Source organism: Macaca thibetana, chromosome 4 (assembly GCF_024542745.1).
Source record: "Macaca thibetana thibetana isolate TM-01 chromosome 4, ASM2454274v1, whole genome shotgun sequence".
Lineage (NCBI taxonomy): Eukaryota > Metazoa > Chordata > Mammalia > Primates > Cercopithecidae > Macaca > Macaca thibetana.
This window is the reverse complement of record NC_065581.1, coordinates 87628091-87645790: the sequence shown is the minus strand read 5'-3', so window position 1 is coordinate 87645790 and position 17700 is coordinate 87628091. Positions and strand designations below refer to the sequence as shown.

The window sequence follows — 17700 nt, the reverse complement described above, 5'->3', positions numbered from 1 at the left end:
ATACACCTTATAGAAATAGACCACCAGGGTGTTAGCTGACTCACCATCTTTCTCAAAGGATTGTCACACCTCCTGTCTTGCCTATTGTAGCAGTCACTCCCAATAGTTCTAGCTTCCTCCTGCCCATGTGCAGATTCAAAAGGTGGTCTAATGTGGACTTCTTCCATCTCAGCCTTCTTCTATGCCCAGGTCACATCCTATACATATTATCTTAAATATTCACTTCTATATTTGCAAAGCTAAAAAATTCAACTTTATTTTTTAATTGTCCTTTTTTTTACTGTTTCTGAATTCACTGTATCCTCTCATTTGCTTAAGACAAATTAGATATTATCTGTGTTTTATTTTGTTGAATTTTTAATCAATGTTACAAGAAAATATATAACTATCAAAACAGAGAACACATAAATAAATAGGAGTTATAAATATATGTTAGGACTAACTAAATATCAGCAGTATCACTAAATATTCTAAAGTCATATGAAAAATTTCCTGCTACATGTTGGGCAGACTGGATACTAATACATCCTTTTTATTATATAATTGAGTATATTTGTTACAGAAAAATTAGAAAGATACATATAAGCCTAAAGAAAATGAACACCTCCCTAATCCCACTGCTTAAGATGACCACTGTTAACATTTGGGGTATGTCCTTTCTGATTTTTCACATTCTTATACATATCATATTTTTCTTACAATGGTGGGACTCACTGTATCATCTTTTTTGCAATGTGCTTTATATGTCAACAAATATACATTTGAAACATCATTCTTTATGGCTGTATTTTATGAATTTTATGAATGCCCTAATTTGGTTATCCAAATCTTCAAAGATTTTTAGATACTATGCCTGGATCCATTTGTTTCATGGAATTTTGACTTCACGATTGTTTTATAATAGTTAATGCACACTGACCGGGTTCCACCTAAAGCCCACGGATATATCAAAGTATCAGCAATAATGTTTAGCTCTTAGAAAAAGCATACATAGTAATGTGAAATTCAGCTAAGTACATTTTGTATTGAACTACAGCATTTAGTTCCTCAGGCTCATCTATCAATTAGGGTGATAAGCAGGCACTCAAAAGCTAGCTTTTCAATTATGTTTTCTACCTTCAACTGAAATGTTCCTGTCATTGCATATCGTGTAGTAATTTTGAAAAGGCTTCATCTTAGCAACCAAGTGATAACTTTAAAATCAAGAATCTGAACCAATTAATTCCTAACATTAATTACTTCTTTTAAAACAAAAGGCGCTTTAAAGTAAGTGACTGCAAATATACTTTTTATCCCACTAACGGTCCTTATCTCTTTTTCCCTCAGCTCACAATTCTGTTGACAACTCATGCTCAGTCTCAAATCATCATTCAAATCATAATTAAAGCATAATTCTGAGCTCTCTTTGTACATGCTAATTCCAAAACCACCAGATGTAAAAGCCACACAGAAATTCCTATAGAGTATTATTAGCTTGCAAGAAGCAGAATTAAGATGCATAAAAGTATCTTCTATAGCAAGTAAATATTTTGGTTTTAATTACATTATTACCTTGTTTTATGCTACTAATTACTACAATTTATTGCATAATTGACTCTCAGAGAAAAATATTAACAGAGCAGTTCTGCAGTCTTAAACTGAAGATAGTATATACTAATGATTTTGCCTAACTACTTACCTCCCTTAAAAAAAGGCGAAGTATTTTTGGTAATAAGTTTGATAAATCTCTTTCCTATTTTTGCACTAATATATCAAGTTAGGTACTAGAGTTATTTGCTTATTTATTTCTCTATAAATAACAAGGCAATAAAAAATTATATTATTGAACTGGGGACAATATATTATCTGTCTTTATTCCCTAACACCCAGCCCAGAACTTGAAACTTAGTAGGTGCTCAATAAATTTTACTAAATAAAGTAATGAGTTAATCAGTTAAAGTGATCTTTTAACTTGACATCATAAAAGTAGTATTACTTAATACTAGCTAGTGTCTATTTCAGCCTTTACAGATTAAAAACCTGCAGCCTTTAAAGCAAAAGCCTGAACATTAGAAATAATAACAGTTTGCTGTAGACTGAAAACAAATGAGCTCATTCTGAGACTCGACAGTCATTTATAAGCCACTTGAGCTGCCTGTCCTCTTGCAGTTTATGACCTCAGTCAAATCTTTCCAGTGAAATAAAGCCTTGTGTTCACTCCAGGGCCATCTATTGTTCTCTCTGTAATTTGTACCAAATTTTAAAGGTTATAAATATTTGCAGTGAAGCCTAGGTGCTGAACTGCATTCTTTCACACTTACATGCCTTTTTATTATTATTATTATTATTATTATTATTAACTACAAGACCAGGGACTGGCATTTACTTACTTCATACTTACTTCATGATAACCTGATCATACGTACCTTTGAACTCAGGACGTTCTTCAAATGCCATGATTTATTAAGTTCTCCTTGGTCACATAGCAGTCAACCTTGTCAAATGCAACTAGGCCAACCTCATTCTCCAAGGAGTAGTAGCTAGCAGTAAAAAGTGAAGAGTTATTTTTACTTACATGAAACTATAAATACTTTAATTCTTTTTCAGATTGAAAAAAATTTCTGCATAAATTATACTGCAAATGACAATGAAATGAATGAAAATAAGCACAGTTAAATATATAAATTTTCTCTGCCTACCAGTTCAAAGTCTATTTCCATTTTATTGCTGTGCTTTTTCTTTACTTTCCCTTGAACTAATGTGCCCTCTAATGGTTAAAATAAAAATATAATCAGAACCATAAAATAAGTGCCAACGTATTAATTGCAAGAAATATTTATACTTAAAAGATACTTCTTTAACTCAAAACTATGTCTTCAAGATCAAAATGTATGTCTTTTAATAAATAACAAGAAGAATAAGCATTTTATTTGTTCTATACAACAGACCATGCAAACGAGATATAGCAAACCGACTTCCATCAATAAATTAAAATGTTAGTTCCTATAAACAAGGATCAAGTATTAAGACTTGCATATACTGATAATGAAATATAGATTGGGGCTATGCCTATTTTACAATCCTAATTTAAGCATTTAAGAAATGTTACTCCAAAAATAGATTTTTTGGTTCTTTCTTCATTTTTATTTCTCTAACCTGAAATGAACGTTTGTCCTTACAACCTTCAAAAAAGTAAATGTGGCTTTGCAGACGCTGCCGCCGAGGAAAGTCCTGTACTACTAGCCATGGTCAACCCTACCGTGTTCTTCGACATTGCCGTCGACGGCGAGCCTTTGGGCCGCGTCTCCTTCGAGCTGTTTGCAGACAAGGTTCCAAAGACAGCAGAAAATTTTCGTGCTCTGAGCACTGGAGAGAAAGGATTTGGTTATAAGGGTTCCTGCTTTCACAGAATTATTCCAGGGTTTATGTGTCAGGGTGGTGACTTCACACGCCATAATGGCACTGGTGGCAAGTCCATCTATGGGGAGAAATTTGAAGATGAGAACTTCATCCTAAAGCATACAGGTCCTGGCATCTTGTCCATGGCAAATGCTGGACCCAACACAAATGGTTCCCAGTTTTTCATCTGCACTGCCAAGACTGAGTGGTTGGATGGCAAGCATGTGGTCTTTGGCAAAGTGAAAGAAGGCATGAATATTGTGGAGGCCATGGAGCGCTTTGGGTCCAGGAATGGCAAGACCAGCAAGAAGATCACCATTGCTGACTGTGGACAACTCGAATAAGTTTGACTTGTGTTTTATCTTAACCACCAGACCATTCCTTCTGTAGCTCAGGAGAGCACCCCTCCACCCCATTTGCTCGCAGTATCCTAGAATCTTTGTGCTCTCGCTGCAGTTCCCTTTGGGTTCCATGTTTTCCTTGTTCTCTCCCATGCCTAGCTGGATTGCAGAGTTAAGTTTATGATTATGAAATAAAAACTAAGTAACAATTGTCAAAAAAAAAAAAAAAAAAAAAAGTAAATGTATGTACACACAAAAATGTTAAATAGCTGTGCATTTTTGTGCACAATTTACCCTCAGTGTTCATGCTCTCTTATTTTTTGTTGCAGTGTAATATCAGAAAATAATGCATATTAAGTAATTACCCACTTAATGTGAGCAATGTCAGCTGTCAATCCAGGTAAGACAGGGATTTAGGAAGAAATTACTTGAATGGTTTACCTTGGCTGATTAAGTTCAGGAAAGGTAGTTTTACAACAGAATTTATTTCTAACAAGAATTTGGTGAAGACAGAAAAATATAAGTAGAGAAAACATATTTAATTCTCTCTAGAAGGGTAGAATTGAAATGAAACACAGAAACAAAATATCGTGCTAAAAGACCTTCTGCCTTGTTTAACCATTATTGTTAGTAGTTAAGATAATTTGCTCGTTATCAAAACGTTACAATATGTACTTAACATGGAATTTTCAAGTCTCTTCCAATTGGTAATACTTAAAAAAAAAATAACTCTGCATTTTTTTCCTGTCTCAGAAAGTAAAGACATTTCTTTCTATTGTATATATGGGGTACATGTCATTGAGGTAAACTGAACTATCAAAGACTGCACTGAATTGCTGATGGAAGTCATATTCGAATTTAGAATTATTGATGTGATTTGCTGATTTTGCTGGTGCTTTGTGTGCATCACAAGAATTTTTTATTTTGTTAGAGAAAAAAGAATTACATTTACCTGAATTAAATTTCTGCCTTTATCTTCCAGCACTCATTGGTGGAGGATAAAGATGTACAGATGTACAATCTATATTATATGCATGATATTAATATTTTAAGTTAATACAAAAAGAAAGGGCTGCAGGCTGAGGAACAGGAAACCTGGATTCTAGTTCTGTTTGTGCTACCAAATGACCCTGAGCAAGATATGAAAGATTCTAATCCTCAGTTGTTCACCCTCTGAAGAGGAAAATTGAATTAGATAAACTAGGAGCTCCCTTCTAATTTAAAACCTCCAGTTTTTAAAATGATACACATTGAAAATGTATATACACATTTTGTATATATGATCTAAACTTATAAGATATTGTTTAGGTTTTTGTATTTTTTAATTATACTTTAAGTTCTGGGATACATATGCAGAACATGCAGGTTTGTTACATAGGTATGCAAGTACCATGGTGGTTTGCTGCACCCATCAACCTGCCATCTGCGTTATATATTTCTCCCAGTGCTATCCCTCACCTAGCCCCCAACCCCCCAAGAGGCCCTGGTGGGTGATGTTCCCCTCCCTGTGTCCATGTGTTCTCATTGTTCAAGATGCAGTGTTTGGTTTTCTGTTCCTGTGTTAGTTTGCTGAGAATTATGGTTTCCAGATTTATCCATGTTCCAAGGAAGAACATGAACTCATTCTTTTTTATGACTGCATAGTATTCCATGGTGTATATGTGTCATATTTTCTTTATCCACCCTATCATTGATGGGCATTTGGGTTGGTTCCAAGTCTTTGCTATTGTGAATAGTGCTGCAATAAACATATGTGTGCATGTGTCTTTATAGTAGAGTGATTTATAATCCTTTGGGTAATGGGATTTTGGGTAATGGAATTGCTGGGTCAAATAGTATTTTTGCATCAAGATCCTTGAGGAATCACCACACTGTCTTCCACAATGGTTGAACTAGTTTACAGTCCCACCAACGGTGTAAAAGCGTTCCTATTTCTCCACATTCCCTCCAGCAACTGTTGTTTCCTGACTTTGTAATGATCACCATTCTAACTGGCGTGAGATGGTATCGCGTTGCAGTTTTGATTTGCATTTCTCTAATGACCAGTGATGATGAGCTTTTTTTCATATGTATGTTGGCCACACAAATGTCTTCTTTTGAGAAGTGTCTGTTCATATCCTTTGCCCACTTTTTGATGGGGTTGTTTGTTTTCTCCTTGTAAATTTATTTAAGTTCCTTGTAGATTCTGGATATTAGCCCTTTGTCAGATGGATAGGGTACACAAATTTTCTCCCATTCTGTAGGTCACCTGTTCACTCTGACGGTAGTTTCTTTTGCCATGCAGAAGCTCTTTAGTTTAATTAGATCCCATTTGTCAATTTTGGATTTTGTTGCCATTGCTTTTGGTGTTTTAGTCATGAAGTCTTTGCCCATGCCTATGTCCTAAATGGTATTGCCTAGGTTTTCTTCTAGGGTTTTTATGGTTTTAGGTCTTACATTTAAGTCTTTAATCCATCTTGAGTTAATTTTTGTATAACGTGTAAGGAAGAGGTCCAGTTTCAGTTTTCTACATATGGCTAGCTAGTTTTACCAAAACCATTTATTAAATAGGGAATCCTTTCCCTAATGCTTCTTTCTGTCAGGTTTGTCAAAGATCAGATGGTTGTAGATCTGTGGCATTATTTGAGACCTCTGTTCTGTTCCATTGGTCTATATCTCTGTTTTGGTACCAGCTGTTTTGGTTACTGTAGCCTTGTAGTATAATTTGAAGTCAGGTAGCATGATGCCTCCAGCTTTGTTCTTTTGGCTTAGGATTGTCTTGGCAATGTGGGGTATTTTTTGGTTCCATATGAAATTTAAAGTAGTTTTTTTTTCTAGTTCTGTGAAGAAAGCCAGTGGTAGTTTGACAGGTATAGCATTTAATCTATAAATTACTTTGGGCAGTATGGCTATTTTCACAATATTGATTCTTCCTATCCATGAGCATGAAATGTTTTTCCATTTGTTTATGTCCTCTCTTATTTCCTTGAGCAGTGGTTTGTAGTTGTCCTTGAAGAGGTCCTTCACATCCCTTGTAAGTTTTATTCCTAGGTATTTTATTCTCTTTGTAGCAATTGTGATGGGAGTTCACTCATGATTTGGCTCTCTGTTTGTCTATTATTGGTGTATAGGAATGCTTGTGATTTTTGCACATTGATTTTGTATCCTGAGACTTTGCTGAAGTTGCTTATCAGCTTAAGGAAATGTGGGCTGAGATAATGGTGTTTTCTAAATATACAATCATGTCATCTACAAACAGAGACAATTTGACTTCCTCTCTTCCTATTTGAATACCCTTTATTTCTTTCTCTTTCCTAATTGCCCTGGCCAGAACTTCCAATACTATGTTGAATAGGAATGGTTAGAGAGGGCATCCTTGTCTTGTACCGGTTTTCAAAGGAAACACTTCTAGTTTTTGCCCATTCAGTATAATATTGGCTGTGGGTTTGTCATAAATAGCTCTTATTATTTTGAGATACATTCCATCAATATCAAATTTGTTGAGAGTTTTTTTTAATGAAGGTGTGTTGAATTTTATTGAAGGCCTTTTCTGCATCTATTGAGATAATCATGATTTTTGTCATTGGTTCCTTCTATGTGATGGATTATGTTTATTAATTTACATATGTTGAACCAGCCTTGCATGCCAGGGATGAAACTGACTTGATCGTGGTGGATAAGCTTTTTGATGTGCTACTGTTTTCAGTTTGCCAGTATTTTATTGAGGATTTTTGCCTTGATGTTCATCAGGGATATTGGCCTGGAATTTTCTTTTTTTGTTGTGTCTCTGCAAGGTTTTAGTATCAGGATGATGCTGACCTCATAAAATGAGTTAGGGAGGAGTCCCTCTTTTTCTTTTGTTTGGAATAGTTTCAGAAGGAATGTTACCAGCTCCCCTTTGTACCTCTGGTAGAATTTGGCTGTGAATCTGTCTGGTCTTGGGCTTTTTTTGGTTGGTAGGCTATTAATTACTGCCTCAATTTCAGAACTTCTTATTGGTCTATTCAGGGATTCGACTTCTTCCTGGTTTAATCTTGGAAGAGTGTATGTGTCCACGAATTTATCCATTACTTCTAGATTTTCTGTTTTTCTTGCATAGAGGTGTTTATAGTATTCTCTTAAAGTAGTGTGTATTTCTGTGGGATCAGTGGTGATATCCTCTTTACCATTTTTTATTGTGCTATTTGATTGTTCTCTCTTTTCTTCTTTATTAGTTTGGCTGGAAGTCTATCTATTTTGTTAATCTTTTCAAAACCCAGCTCCTGGATTCATTGATTTTTTTAAGGATTTTTCATGTCTCTCTCTCCTTCAGTTTTGCTCTGATCTTAGTTATTTCTTGTCTTCTGCTAGCTTTTGAATTTGTCTACTCTTGTTTCTCTAGTGCTTATAATTGTGATGTTATGGGGTCAATTTTAGATCTTTCCTGCCTTCTCCTGAGGGCATTAAGTGCTATAAATTTCCCTTTAAACACTGCTTTAGCTGTGTCCCAAAGATTCTGGTACACTGTGTCTTTGTTCTCATTGGTTTCAAAGAACGTATTTATTTCTGCCATAAATTCGTTATTTACCCAGTAGTCATTCAAGAGCAGGTTGTTCAGTTTCCATACAGTTGTGCAGTTTTGAGTGAGTTTCTTAATCCTGAGTTCTAATTTGATTGCACTGTGGTCTGAGAGACTGTTTGTTATTATTTCCATTATTTTGCATTTGCTAAGGAGTGTTTTACTTCCAATTATGTGGTCAACTTTAGAATAAGTGTAACGTGGTACTGAGAAGAATATATATTCTGTTGATTTTAGGTGGAGAGTTCTGTAGATGTCTATTAGGTCCGCTTGGTCTAGAGCTGAGTTCAAGTCCCGAATGTCATTGTTAATTTTCTGTCTCGTTGATCTGTCCAGTATTGACGGTGGGGTGTTACAGTCTCCCACTATTATTGTGTGGGAGTCTAAGTCTCTTTGCAGGTCTCTAAGAACTTGCTTTATGAATCTGGATGCTCCTGTATTGGGTGCATGTATATTTAGGATAGCTGGCTTTTCTTGTTGAATTGATCCCTTTACCATTATGTAATGGCCTTCTTTGTCTCTTTTGATCTTTGTTGGTTTAAAGTCTGTTTTATCCGAGACTAGGATTGCAACCCCTGCTTCTTTTTTTTTTTTTTTTTTTTTTTTTTTTTTTTTTTTTTTTTTTTTTTGCTTTCTCTTTGCTTGATAAATATTCCTCCATCCCTTTATTTTGAGCCTATGTGTGTCTTTGCAGGTGAGATGAGTCTCCTCAATGCAGCACACCAATGGATCTGAATCTATCCAATTTGCCAGTCTGTATGTTTTAACTGGGGCATTTAGCCCGTTTACATTTATGGTGAAGAATGTTATGTGTGAATTTGAGCCTGTCATTATGATGCTAGCTGCTTATTTTGCCTGTTAGTTGATGCAGTTTCTTCATGATGTCGATGGTCTTTACAATTTGGTATGTTTTTGCAGTGGCTGGTACTGGTTTTTTCCTTTCCATACTTAGTGCTTCCTTCAGGAGTTCTTGTAAGGCAGGCCTGGTGGTGACAAAAATCTCTCAGCATTTGCTTGTGTGTAAAGGATTTTATTTCTCCTTCACTTATGAAGCTTAGTTTGGCTAGATATGAAATGCTGGACTGAAAATTCTTTTCTTTAAGAATGTTGAATGTTGGCCCCCACTCTCTTCTGGCTTGTACGGTTTCTGCAGAGAGATCCGCTGTTAGTCTGATGGGCTTCCTTTCTGGGTAACCAGACCTTTCTCTCTGCTGCCTTTAACATTATTTCCTTCATTTCAACCTTGGTGAATCTAACGATTATGTACCTTGGGGTTGCTCTTCTTGAGGATTATCTTTGTGGTGTTCTCTGTATTTCCTGAACTTGAATGTTGGACTTTCTTGCTAGGTTGGGGAAGTTCTCCAGGATAATATCCTGAAGAGTGTTTTCCAGCTTGGTTCCATTCTCCCCATCACTTTCAGGTACAACAATCAAACATAGGTTTGGTCTTTTCATATAGCCCTATATTTCTTGAAAGCTTTGTTCATTCCTTTTCATTCTTTTTTCTCTAATCTTGTCTTCATGCTTTATTTCATTAAGTTGATCTTCAATCTCTGATATCCTTTGTACCACTTGATCAGTTTGGCTATTGATACTTGCATATGCTTCACAAAGTTCTCATGCTGCGTTTTCACAAAATTCTCATGCTGTGTTTTTCAGCTCCATCAGGTCATTTATGTTCTTCTCTAAACTGGTTATTCTAGTTAGTAATTCGTCTAATTTTTTTCAAGTTTCTTAGCTTCCTTTCATTGGGTTGGAACACGCTCTTTTAGCTCAGAGGAGTTTGTTATTACCCACCTTCTGAAACCTACTTCTGTCCTTTCATCAAATTCATTCTCCATCCAGTTTTGTTCCCTTGTTGGCGAGTTGTGATCCTTTAGAGGAGAAGAGGTGTTCTGGTTTTTGGAATTTTCAGCCTTTTTGTGTTGGTTTTTCCTCATCTTCATGGATTTACCTATCTTTGGTCTTTGATGTTGGTGACCTTCAGATGGGGTTTTTGTGTGGACATCCTTTCTGTTGATGTTGATGCTATTCCTTTCTGCTTGTTAGTTTTCCTTTTAACAGTCAAACCCCTTTGCTGCAGGTCTGCTGGAGTTTGTTGGAGGTCCACTCTAGACCCTTTTTTCCTGGGTATCACCAGTGGAGGCTGCAGAACAGCAAAGATTGCTACATGTTCCATCATCTGGAAGCTTCGACCCAGAGGGGCACCCACCAGATGCCAGCCAGAGCTCTCCAGTATGAGGTGTCTGTTGACCCCTGCTGGGAGGTGTCTCCTAGTCAGGAGGCATGGGGTCAGGGACCCACTTAAGGAGGCAGTCTGTCCCTTAACAGAGCTCAAGTGCTGTGCTGGGAGATCCGCTGCTCTTTTCAGAGCCAGCAGGCAGAAACGTTTAAGTTGCTGAAGCTGCACTCACAGCCATCGCGTCCCCCAGGTGCTCTGTCCAAGGGAGATGGGAGTTTTATCTATAAGTCCCTCAGTGGGGCTGTTGCCTTTCTTTCAGAAATGCCCTACCCAGAGAGGAGGAATCTAGAGAGGCAACCTGGCTACAGTGGCTTTGCCAAGCTGTGGTGGCCTCCACCCAGTCTAAACTCCTGGAGGCTTTGTTTATACTGTGAGGGGAAAACCACCTACTCTAGCCTCAGTAATGGCAGATACCCTTCGCCCAACCAAGCTCGAGCATCCCAGGTCAACTTCAGACTGGTGTGCTGGCAGCAAGAATTTCAAGCCAGTGGATTTTAGCTCACTGGGCTCCATGGGGGTGGGATCTAATGAGCTAGACTGCTTGGCTCCCTGGCTTCAGCCCCCTTTCCAGGGGAGTGAACTGTTCTGTCTCGCTGGCATTCCAGGTGCCACTGGGGTATGAAAAAACTCCTGCAGCTAGCTCAGTGTCTGCCCAAACGGCTGCCCAGTTTTGTGCTTGAAACCCAGGGCCCTGGTGGTGTAGGCGCCTGAGGGAATCTCCTGGTGTGCAGGTTGCAAAGACCATGGGAAAAGTGTAGTATCTGGGCTGGAATGTACTGTTCCTCACTGCACAGTCCCTCATGGCTTCCCTCGACTAGGGGAGGGGATTCCCATCCCCTTGGGCTTCCTGGGTGAGGCGATGCCCACCCTGCTATGGCTCACCCTCTGTGGGTTGCACCCACTCTCTAATCAGTCTCAATGAGATGAGCTGGGTACCTCAGTCGTAAATGCAGAAATCACCCACCTTCTGCATTGATTTCACTGGGAGCTGCAGACTGGAGCTGTTCCTATTGGGCCATCTTGCCAGACCTTAGCTTCTTTAAATACTATAATTTTTATTTTCAATTTCATCACTGTATTCAATCATTTTGCAAAAAAGTCATAATATTCAAACAAATTATGATAGGATAAAATATCTTGTGAAAGTACTTTTCAGCTCTAATCACTGAGAATTAATGTAAGTAATTCCCACTATCATTTGCCCTTGTTTACATTGATTTTGATTCAGTTGTTTAGCTTTTGTTTTGTTTTGTTTTGTTTTCTGGTATATGTTCCTACCTCTATACTATGGAGATAGGAATTATTTTATTTATATCAGCTTCCCATGATACCACTATTTGATAAATGGGTCCTCAATAAGATTGACCAACATAATCACGATAGACTATGCCAGTTTAAAGAATAGAATACAACTGGGATCAGGTGAGTGAGTTATCAGTAAAAGAGGTGAATGAGTATGTTCTCATATTCTTTATGGAGAACTTAGGCACAATATGTCAAAGAGTTTTAAAGTGTAGGTACTAAATGTATGTTTGCACTAAAATCTATATAATGGTAAATGATTGGAGCTAGAGATGTTTTGGTAATAAAGGTGAAAATACCTAAAAAAATCAACACAACTCACATTATGCAGATTTAGAACTGGCAATATACTGAATCTAGTTCTTGAATCTCATAATGTCCCACTATGAAGAGAGTTGGGAATAAAGGAATAATCAGTCCACTGGTTCCTTTGCGATTTCTCAGCACAATGTCAGCCTGGTGGAACCTCTGTTAAGATCACCAGCAGTTTGAAGGTAGCCAGGATTGTAGGTAGGCCAAGAAGCCTTGGTGCATTGAGTAGAAAACCTCCCCTTGTCCTTGTTCTCCCCAGCTCTCTTTCATACTTTTGTTCCCTGGAAGCCAGAGGAAGTCTTTCCCTTCTATCAAGAAAAACTGAAGATGAGGTTGTGTGTACAGTCCAGGTGTAGATTGAATTGATGGTCAGGAATCTGCATTCCCTACCACTACTCCTCACTTCAATCAGATGCTCCTTTTCTTTGCCTCTGCCTGCTCACCTGGGCTCACTGCATGGTTATTACTTCTGCTTCTTTAACACCATATGTCACACCCACATGTGAGAAAGCACGCTGAAGGTCATCCATAACTGTTGCCTAATTCTTTAATTTCTGATCTCAGATACCAGATGTTTTATCCCAGTCTCTAATTACTTACTTCATGACCTCCTACCCAGGCCCCTAGAATTGCAAACCTCTGAGGTCTGCTCAGCCCTTCAAACATTACTGCAATTGGAGACCTCCCTCTAGAATCATCAGTGCTAGAGACAGGAGAGGCAGAATAAGGTGGCTGTTAAGACATGGACTCTGTGACCAAAATACCTGGGTTTTAATCCCAGATCTTTTACTTACTAGCTTTGTGGCCAGAGGCAATTAACTTAACCTCCCTAGGTGTCAGTTTCCTCTTCTATAAAATAGGGACACGTATAGCAACCTCACAGAGTCATCATGAGGATTAATCCTGTTTCTAAAAGAAAATGTTCAGAATAACGTCTGGCACGTAATAAGTGATCAAAAATGTTTGCTGTTATTACAGTGACCAATTTTACTTTTTCTCCCAGTCAGAATCACAGAACACTAAAAAGGCAAATTCATTTTAATGACTCAACCATCTGGCAATCTTAGTTTCTACTTTTTATAATCAGGGTGCTCATAAATTCTAGTTTTCCAATTTATACCTGTTGTCGTGGGGTAATTATTAATAGCAACCTCTTTTATTCTCAGAAGTGTCCAGATTTGGACAATAACATATGTAATCACCCTAATTATCATATAGATTACTCAGTTATTCTCCTGTACAATTAGAAGAATGAATTAGATGGTCTCTGAGATCATGTAAAACATGAGGGTTTTGTGAAAATGTATGTCATATATATGGAAAGAAATATTTGGGTGTTTTGTAAATAAATTCTAAAATCTGATAAAGGGCCATTAGCTTCAGTGAAGATGACATAATTTGATGGCTTTTTAAATTTTTAAAATAAATAAAGAGTGAACTTACATGCATGTGGAGTGTTGATTTTATTTTGCATGTTCAAAATGCGTAAGAACGTCTCTGGAATTGTTCCCTCACTCTTCTTTAGTTCTTCCTCTCCTCTTCCCTACTTACTTTCACTCTCTTTTCTCTTCATTAGATCTGAGTTGGAGTAGGGAGTGGGCAAGAAGAGAGAGAGCTTTTTCCCTCTCCTAAAGCTCAACTTATACTCTGTTAAATCAAGGTTCCCAAAAAAGCTTCATTACTAAACATTTCAAAGCACTTAAAGCCAGAAATAGCTTCTGGAGGATGACATAATTTTTTAGGGTTAAATACACCACATGAGAATTGTTTTTATTTCTTATCTCTTTTCCATCATAGAGATAAGTTTTTCCAATTCAAATATTGTACTATTTATGTCCATCCTAAAATTACTTTTAATCACTCTGCTTTAAGTCATTGATTAAGCTTGTAAAATTTAAGCTAAATATATAACACTTATAGAGCATATATTGCAATTAATACTACTTACTTTAAAAGTTGATTGATATATATAGTTCACAATTATGGAAATAGAGATTTTATATACTTCAGTAAATATGCAAAATTTAATCTTAAATATGAATCACATTATAATTGTGTGATTGTTGCAATGAGCTGAAAGAAAAAAAAAAAAAAAAAAAAAAAACAAAAAACAAGGATCCTGCAGAGAACAAGAAATTGTGAAAGCAATCATAGTGGGAAATAATTGTTACATTTATGGTTCTTTCAATTATGGATTATGGAGAGGATTGCACGGCAACCTCTTCAGTTTCAAGACAGCATGGTGTTTTATATAATAAGCCTCTGAATAAAGCAACTGTATCAATAGTGTTTGCAACTTAATTGGCTACCTTTGAAGCTAAGGAGGTCTTTTTGCTTTCCAGCTTTGATTCCCAGCTATATTTTAAAACATTGGCATTCTGTCCAGCTGTTTAACCTCCATCTATGTTCACAGATTCTCTGGAGGATAGTGCACATACATTTTACTAGAGCTGAGCAACATTTTCACAAGGGAGAAATAAACCTTACAATAAGTCCAGAATCTGTTAAGCATTCATAAGTGTATGTGTTTATACAACAACATGCCCACACTGCACCTCTGCCCTATTATAATTACATTTAACATAAAAGGAACATCACCTCAAACCACAAGTAGAATTTATTAAGTTCTTAAACAACGCTAGCCTCTGAGGCTTAGCCCATTTACCAGAAATAGTATTAACAAGGAACGCATTCCTGTTTCTAGGTTTGTCTAGAAGAAGCTTTGCCTCAAACAGGCTTTGGTGTCTCTTGAAGGCAAGTGTTCTCAAAGGCATCTGCCCCAACAAGAAATGTCAGCCAGTGAGAATAGCAGCTTGAGAAATGACAGTTTCATGGCCCTGGTTTGGTGTAACTAGGAAGATGGAGGCTTAGTAATACCAGAAAGAGGGGAAAAAAGAAAGTACAAATGTACAGCTGGTGATTAAAAAGGGGAGATCAAGAATTCTAATGACCCAAATATCTTGGAAGGTAAAATCTGGGGGAGGCAAACACTCATCTCAAGATCATTTCAATGATTCATTCCATTTGCTTGTCCTATAGTGAAGTCTCAGCTATAATATAACAATATTCCCTTTAATTTATGTCATAGAAAAAAAAGTGTTCATTTGATGTCTGGTGGCATTCAATCAGTAATACCAAAATAGAAAGTATGTAAGAGTGGATTATTAGAGACACCAATATTTTAAAAGCAATACACTGATTAGGAGTGAAGTTTCCCAAAGTGATATTATCTCAAATAACTCAGCATTTGCTTGGTTTTACCAAGACTATTTCTGGTTTTCCTAGATAATCAGTGTTTATCTAAAACTACTTGGAAAGAAGTAAATGCAGTTCTGGGCAGCGAGGTCCCAGTCATGGTTTTCACTCAATCAGCTCCTGCAGAGGAGTCCTTCTGTCCCTCAGACAGTTCCTTCTGTTGCTGCCCCTACACCCTGCTGTCCCTAAACAAAGATATGTAATCATTTCAGAGATGTTGAAAGACTCCCAAAATGCCTCCCCATGAAATTCAATACTGACAAATCCCCAATTTTTTATGGCTTTTCCTGTACCTCAAAGGATTTGTTCCAGACAGCCCTTATTAAAATACAAGTATGTTACTGGAAGTCCTAACACTTTGTCATCCACTGTGATAGTAAAACCAACCTTGCAATTTCATAAGCTCTTTGTTAAGACATTAAAAAATCAGGATTCATTTTCATTCATCCAAACATATACTGTCAGCCAACCACAGCTAGACTAGTTGCTGGGAATCTCAAGATAAATTTTATAAAATGTCTCTACCTTCAAAGGGTTTACTGTCTATTAAGGAAGATAGAATACTACATACAAATCATTTAATTACATGTAATAGATGAGTCTTAATAAGGAATTGTTTGATTAAAAAAAAATTCACTTTGACAAGTTAAAAAAGGGAGATATTAGCATAAAGAGTTAAGAGTATCTAACAAGCAATTGAAGTCTCAAGAGGAACTCAAACAGGAATTGATAAGCCAACAGGAACCAAAATGGTATCCCACTCATTCTCTCTTTCTTAGGCCCCCAAATATCTCTCATATTTGCTGCTTCTTGCAATCTGCTTCATTTTCCTACTCTTTTCCACAGATCAGCTCTCTTGGCTTGCATGTGTGACTATGAGACTTTGAGACCATGAGACCTTATTCATCCAACACCCATAGCCAACGAATTCACTTTCTCTATATCTCCATATCAATTCCTTAGAAAGAGAATCTGACTTAATGTACACCAGGTCTAAGGACACATTCTCCTAAAAGACAGTGTGGTGATAAGGAGATACTTGCCCTCTCCAGAACAGTAAGATAATTTCAAGGTGAGCCTTGAAGGAAAGGTAGGCATCTTTCAGAGAAACAAAGGGGAAAAGGCAGTCTAAGACAGACAGAATGACATATTCAAAGGTATGGATGGAGCAAAGCAGCCCATAAACAGCCCATAAAGACCCATGTATAAAGATGCATGACCAAGAGGCAATTTATGAAGCTGCGAAGACAGCCAGAGACCAGATGAGGAAGTACTTCTTATGCTATGCTAAGGAGTATGACTTTTACACTACAGCTGATGAAGAGAGAGTGTCAAAATATTTAAGCAGAGGAGAAAGAAAAGCAGACCTGTGTTTTAGAAAGAAAGATCTAACAGCAGGGTGAAGGATGGGCTGAACACACCACTCAAGAAGCTGTTTCAGTAATTCAGACAAAAGGTAGCACAGACTCAAAATAAGACCATGGCAAAGAGGAATAGAGAAGAGGAAGGTTTCAAAAATATTAAGAAAGTAGAATCTAAAATGGAATGGGGTCAGTTCAGAAAAGAAAAGAATCATAAGCTTTGATATGGAGAAGAGAAGAAAGTTTAAACCAAACCCAAGGCAGGTGGTAAGGGGTGTACCAGACATGGGAAAAAAGAACACACTGAAAGAAATGATGGGCATATAAGAAACATTGTACCTTCTTTCTAATCTTTTTGTGGGCTAGTCTATTCCATGGTCTGTGAGTATTTTAACCCAAATAAATAAAGGAAGACCCCAACTTTCCAGGGTGTGAGCATAAGGGGCTGAAAAATAACTGGTAATTAAGCCTTAAAACCAAAGGCATACTCCAGTTATCCTGTCATTTTATTAAAATGCCTTTCAATTCAACCTATCACACAAAAGGACAATAATTCATTTCTAGTGAAGCCTTAACTTGTGAATGCTGGAACTTGTTTTATTATGTATTTAATTAGAAGTTTCTGTGGTGTTGTTTTCCTTTCAATCCCATGAAGAAAAAGTAAAAAGTGAGGAATGTGAACTTCTCAGATGATCCTAAGACTTTGAAGCCACGTATCTAAATATATGATCTGTTGCTTTTGCATTTAGAAGCCCTGGGGAGCTACATTATCTGACTGATCATGAATGCATATATTTTCATAAGAATATGCAATCTTAACCAGCTCAGCACAAGACACTGAAGTGACTGAGTATCAAATTAAAGATTATTCTTTTTTGTGTAGAATTCGCTCCAGCAAGAAATTGAACAAGGGGATTTGAAATCCAAAAACAGTGGGACCACCTCCCGAGACATCATTAATTATTAGTGGGT

General features: G+C 37.0%; 1 protein-coding gene across 1 annotated transcript; it reads left to right on the top strand.

Annotated features, from left to right (window-relative positions):
• Positions 1-3165: 3165 nt before the first annotated feature.
• LOC126951949 (peptidyl-prolyl cis-trans isomerase A) lies at positions 3166-3928 on the top strand. The gene has a single exon (XM_050786168.1). It carries the CDS (start codon positions 3225-3227, stop codon positions 3720-3722), a length of 498 nt encoding a protein of 165 aa, XP_050642125.1. The 5' UTR covers positions 3166-3224; the 3' UTR covers positions 3723-3928.
• Positions 3929-17700: the final 13772 nt, after the last annotated feature.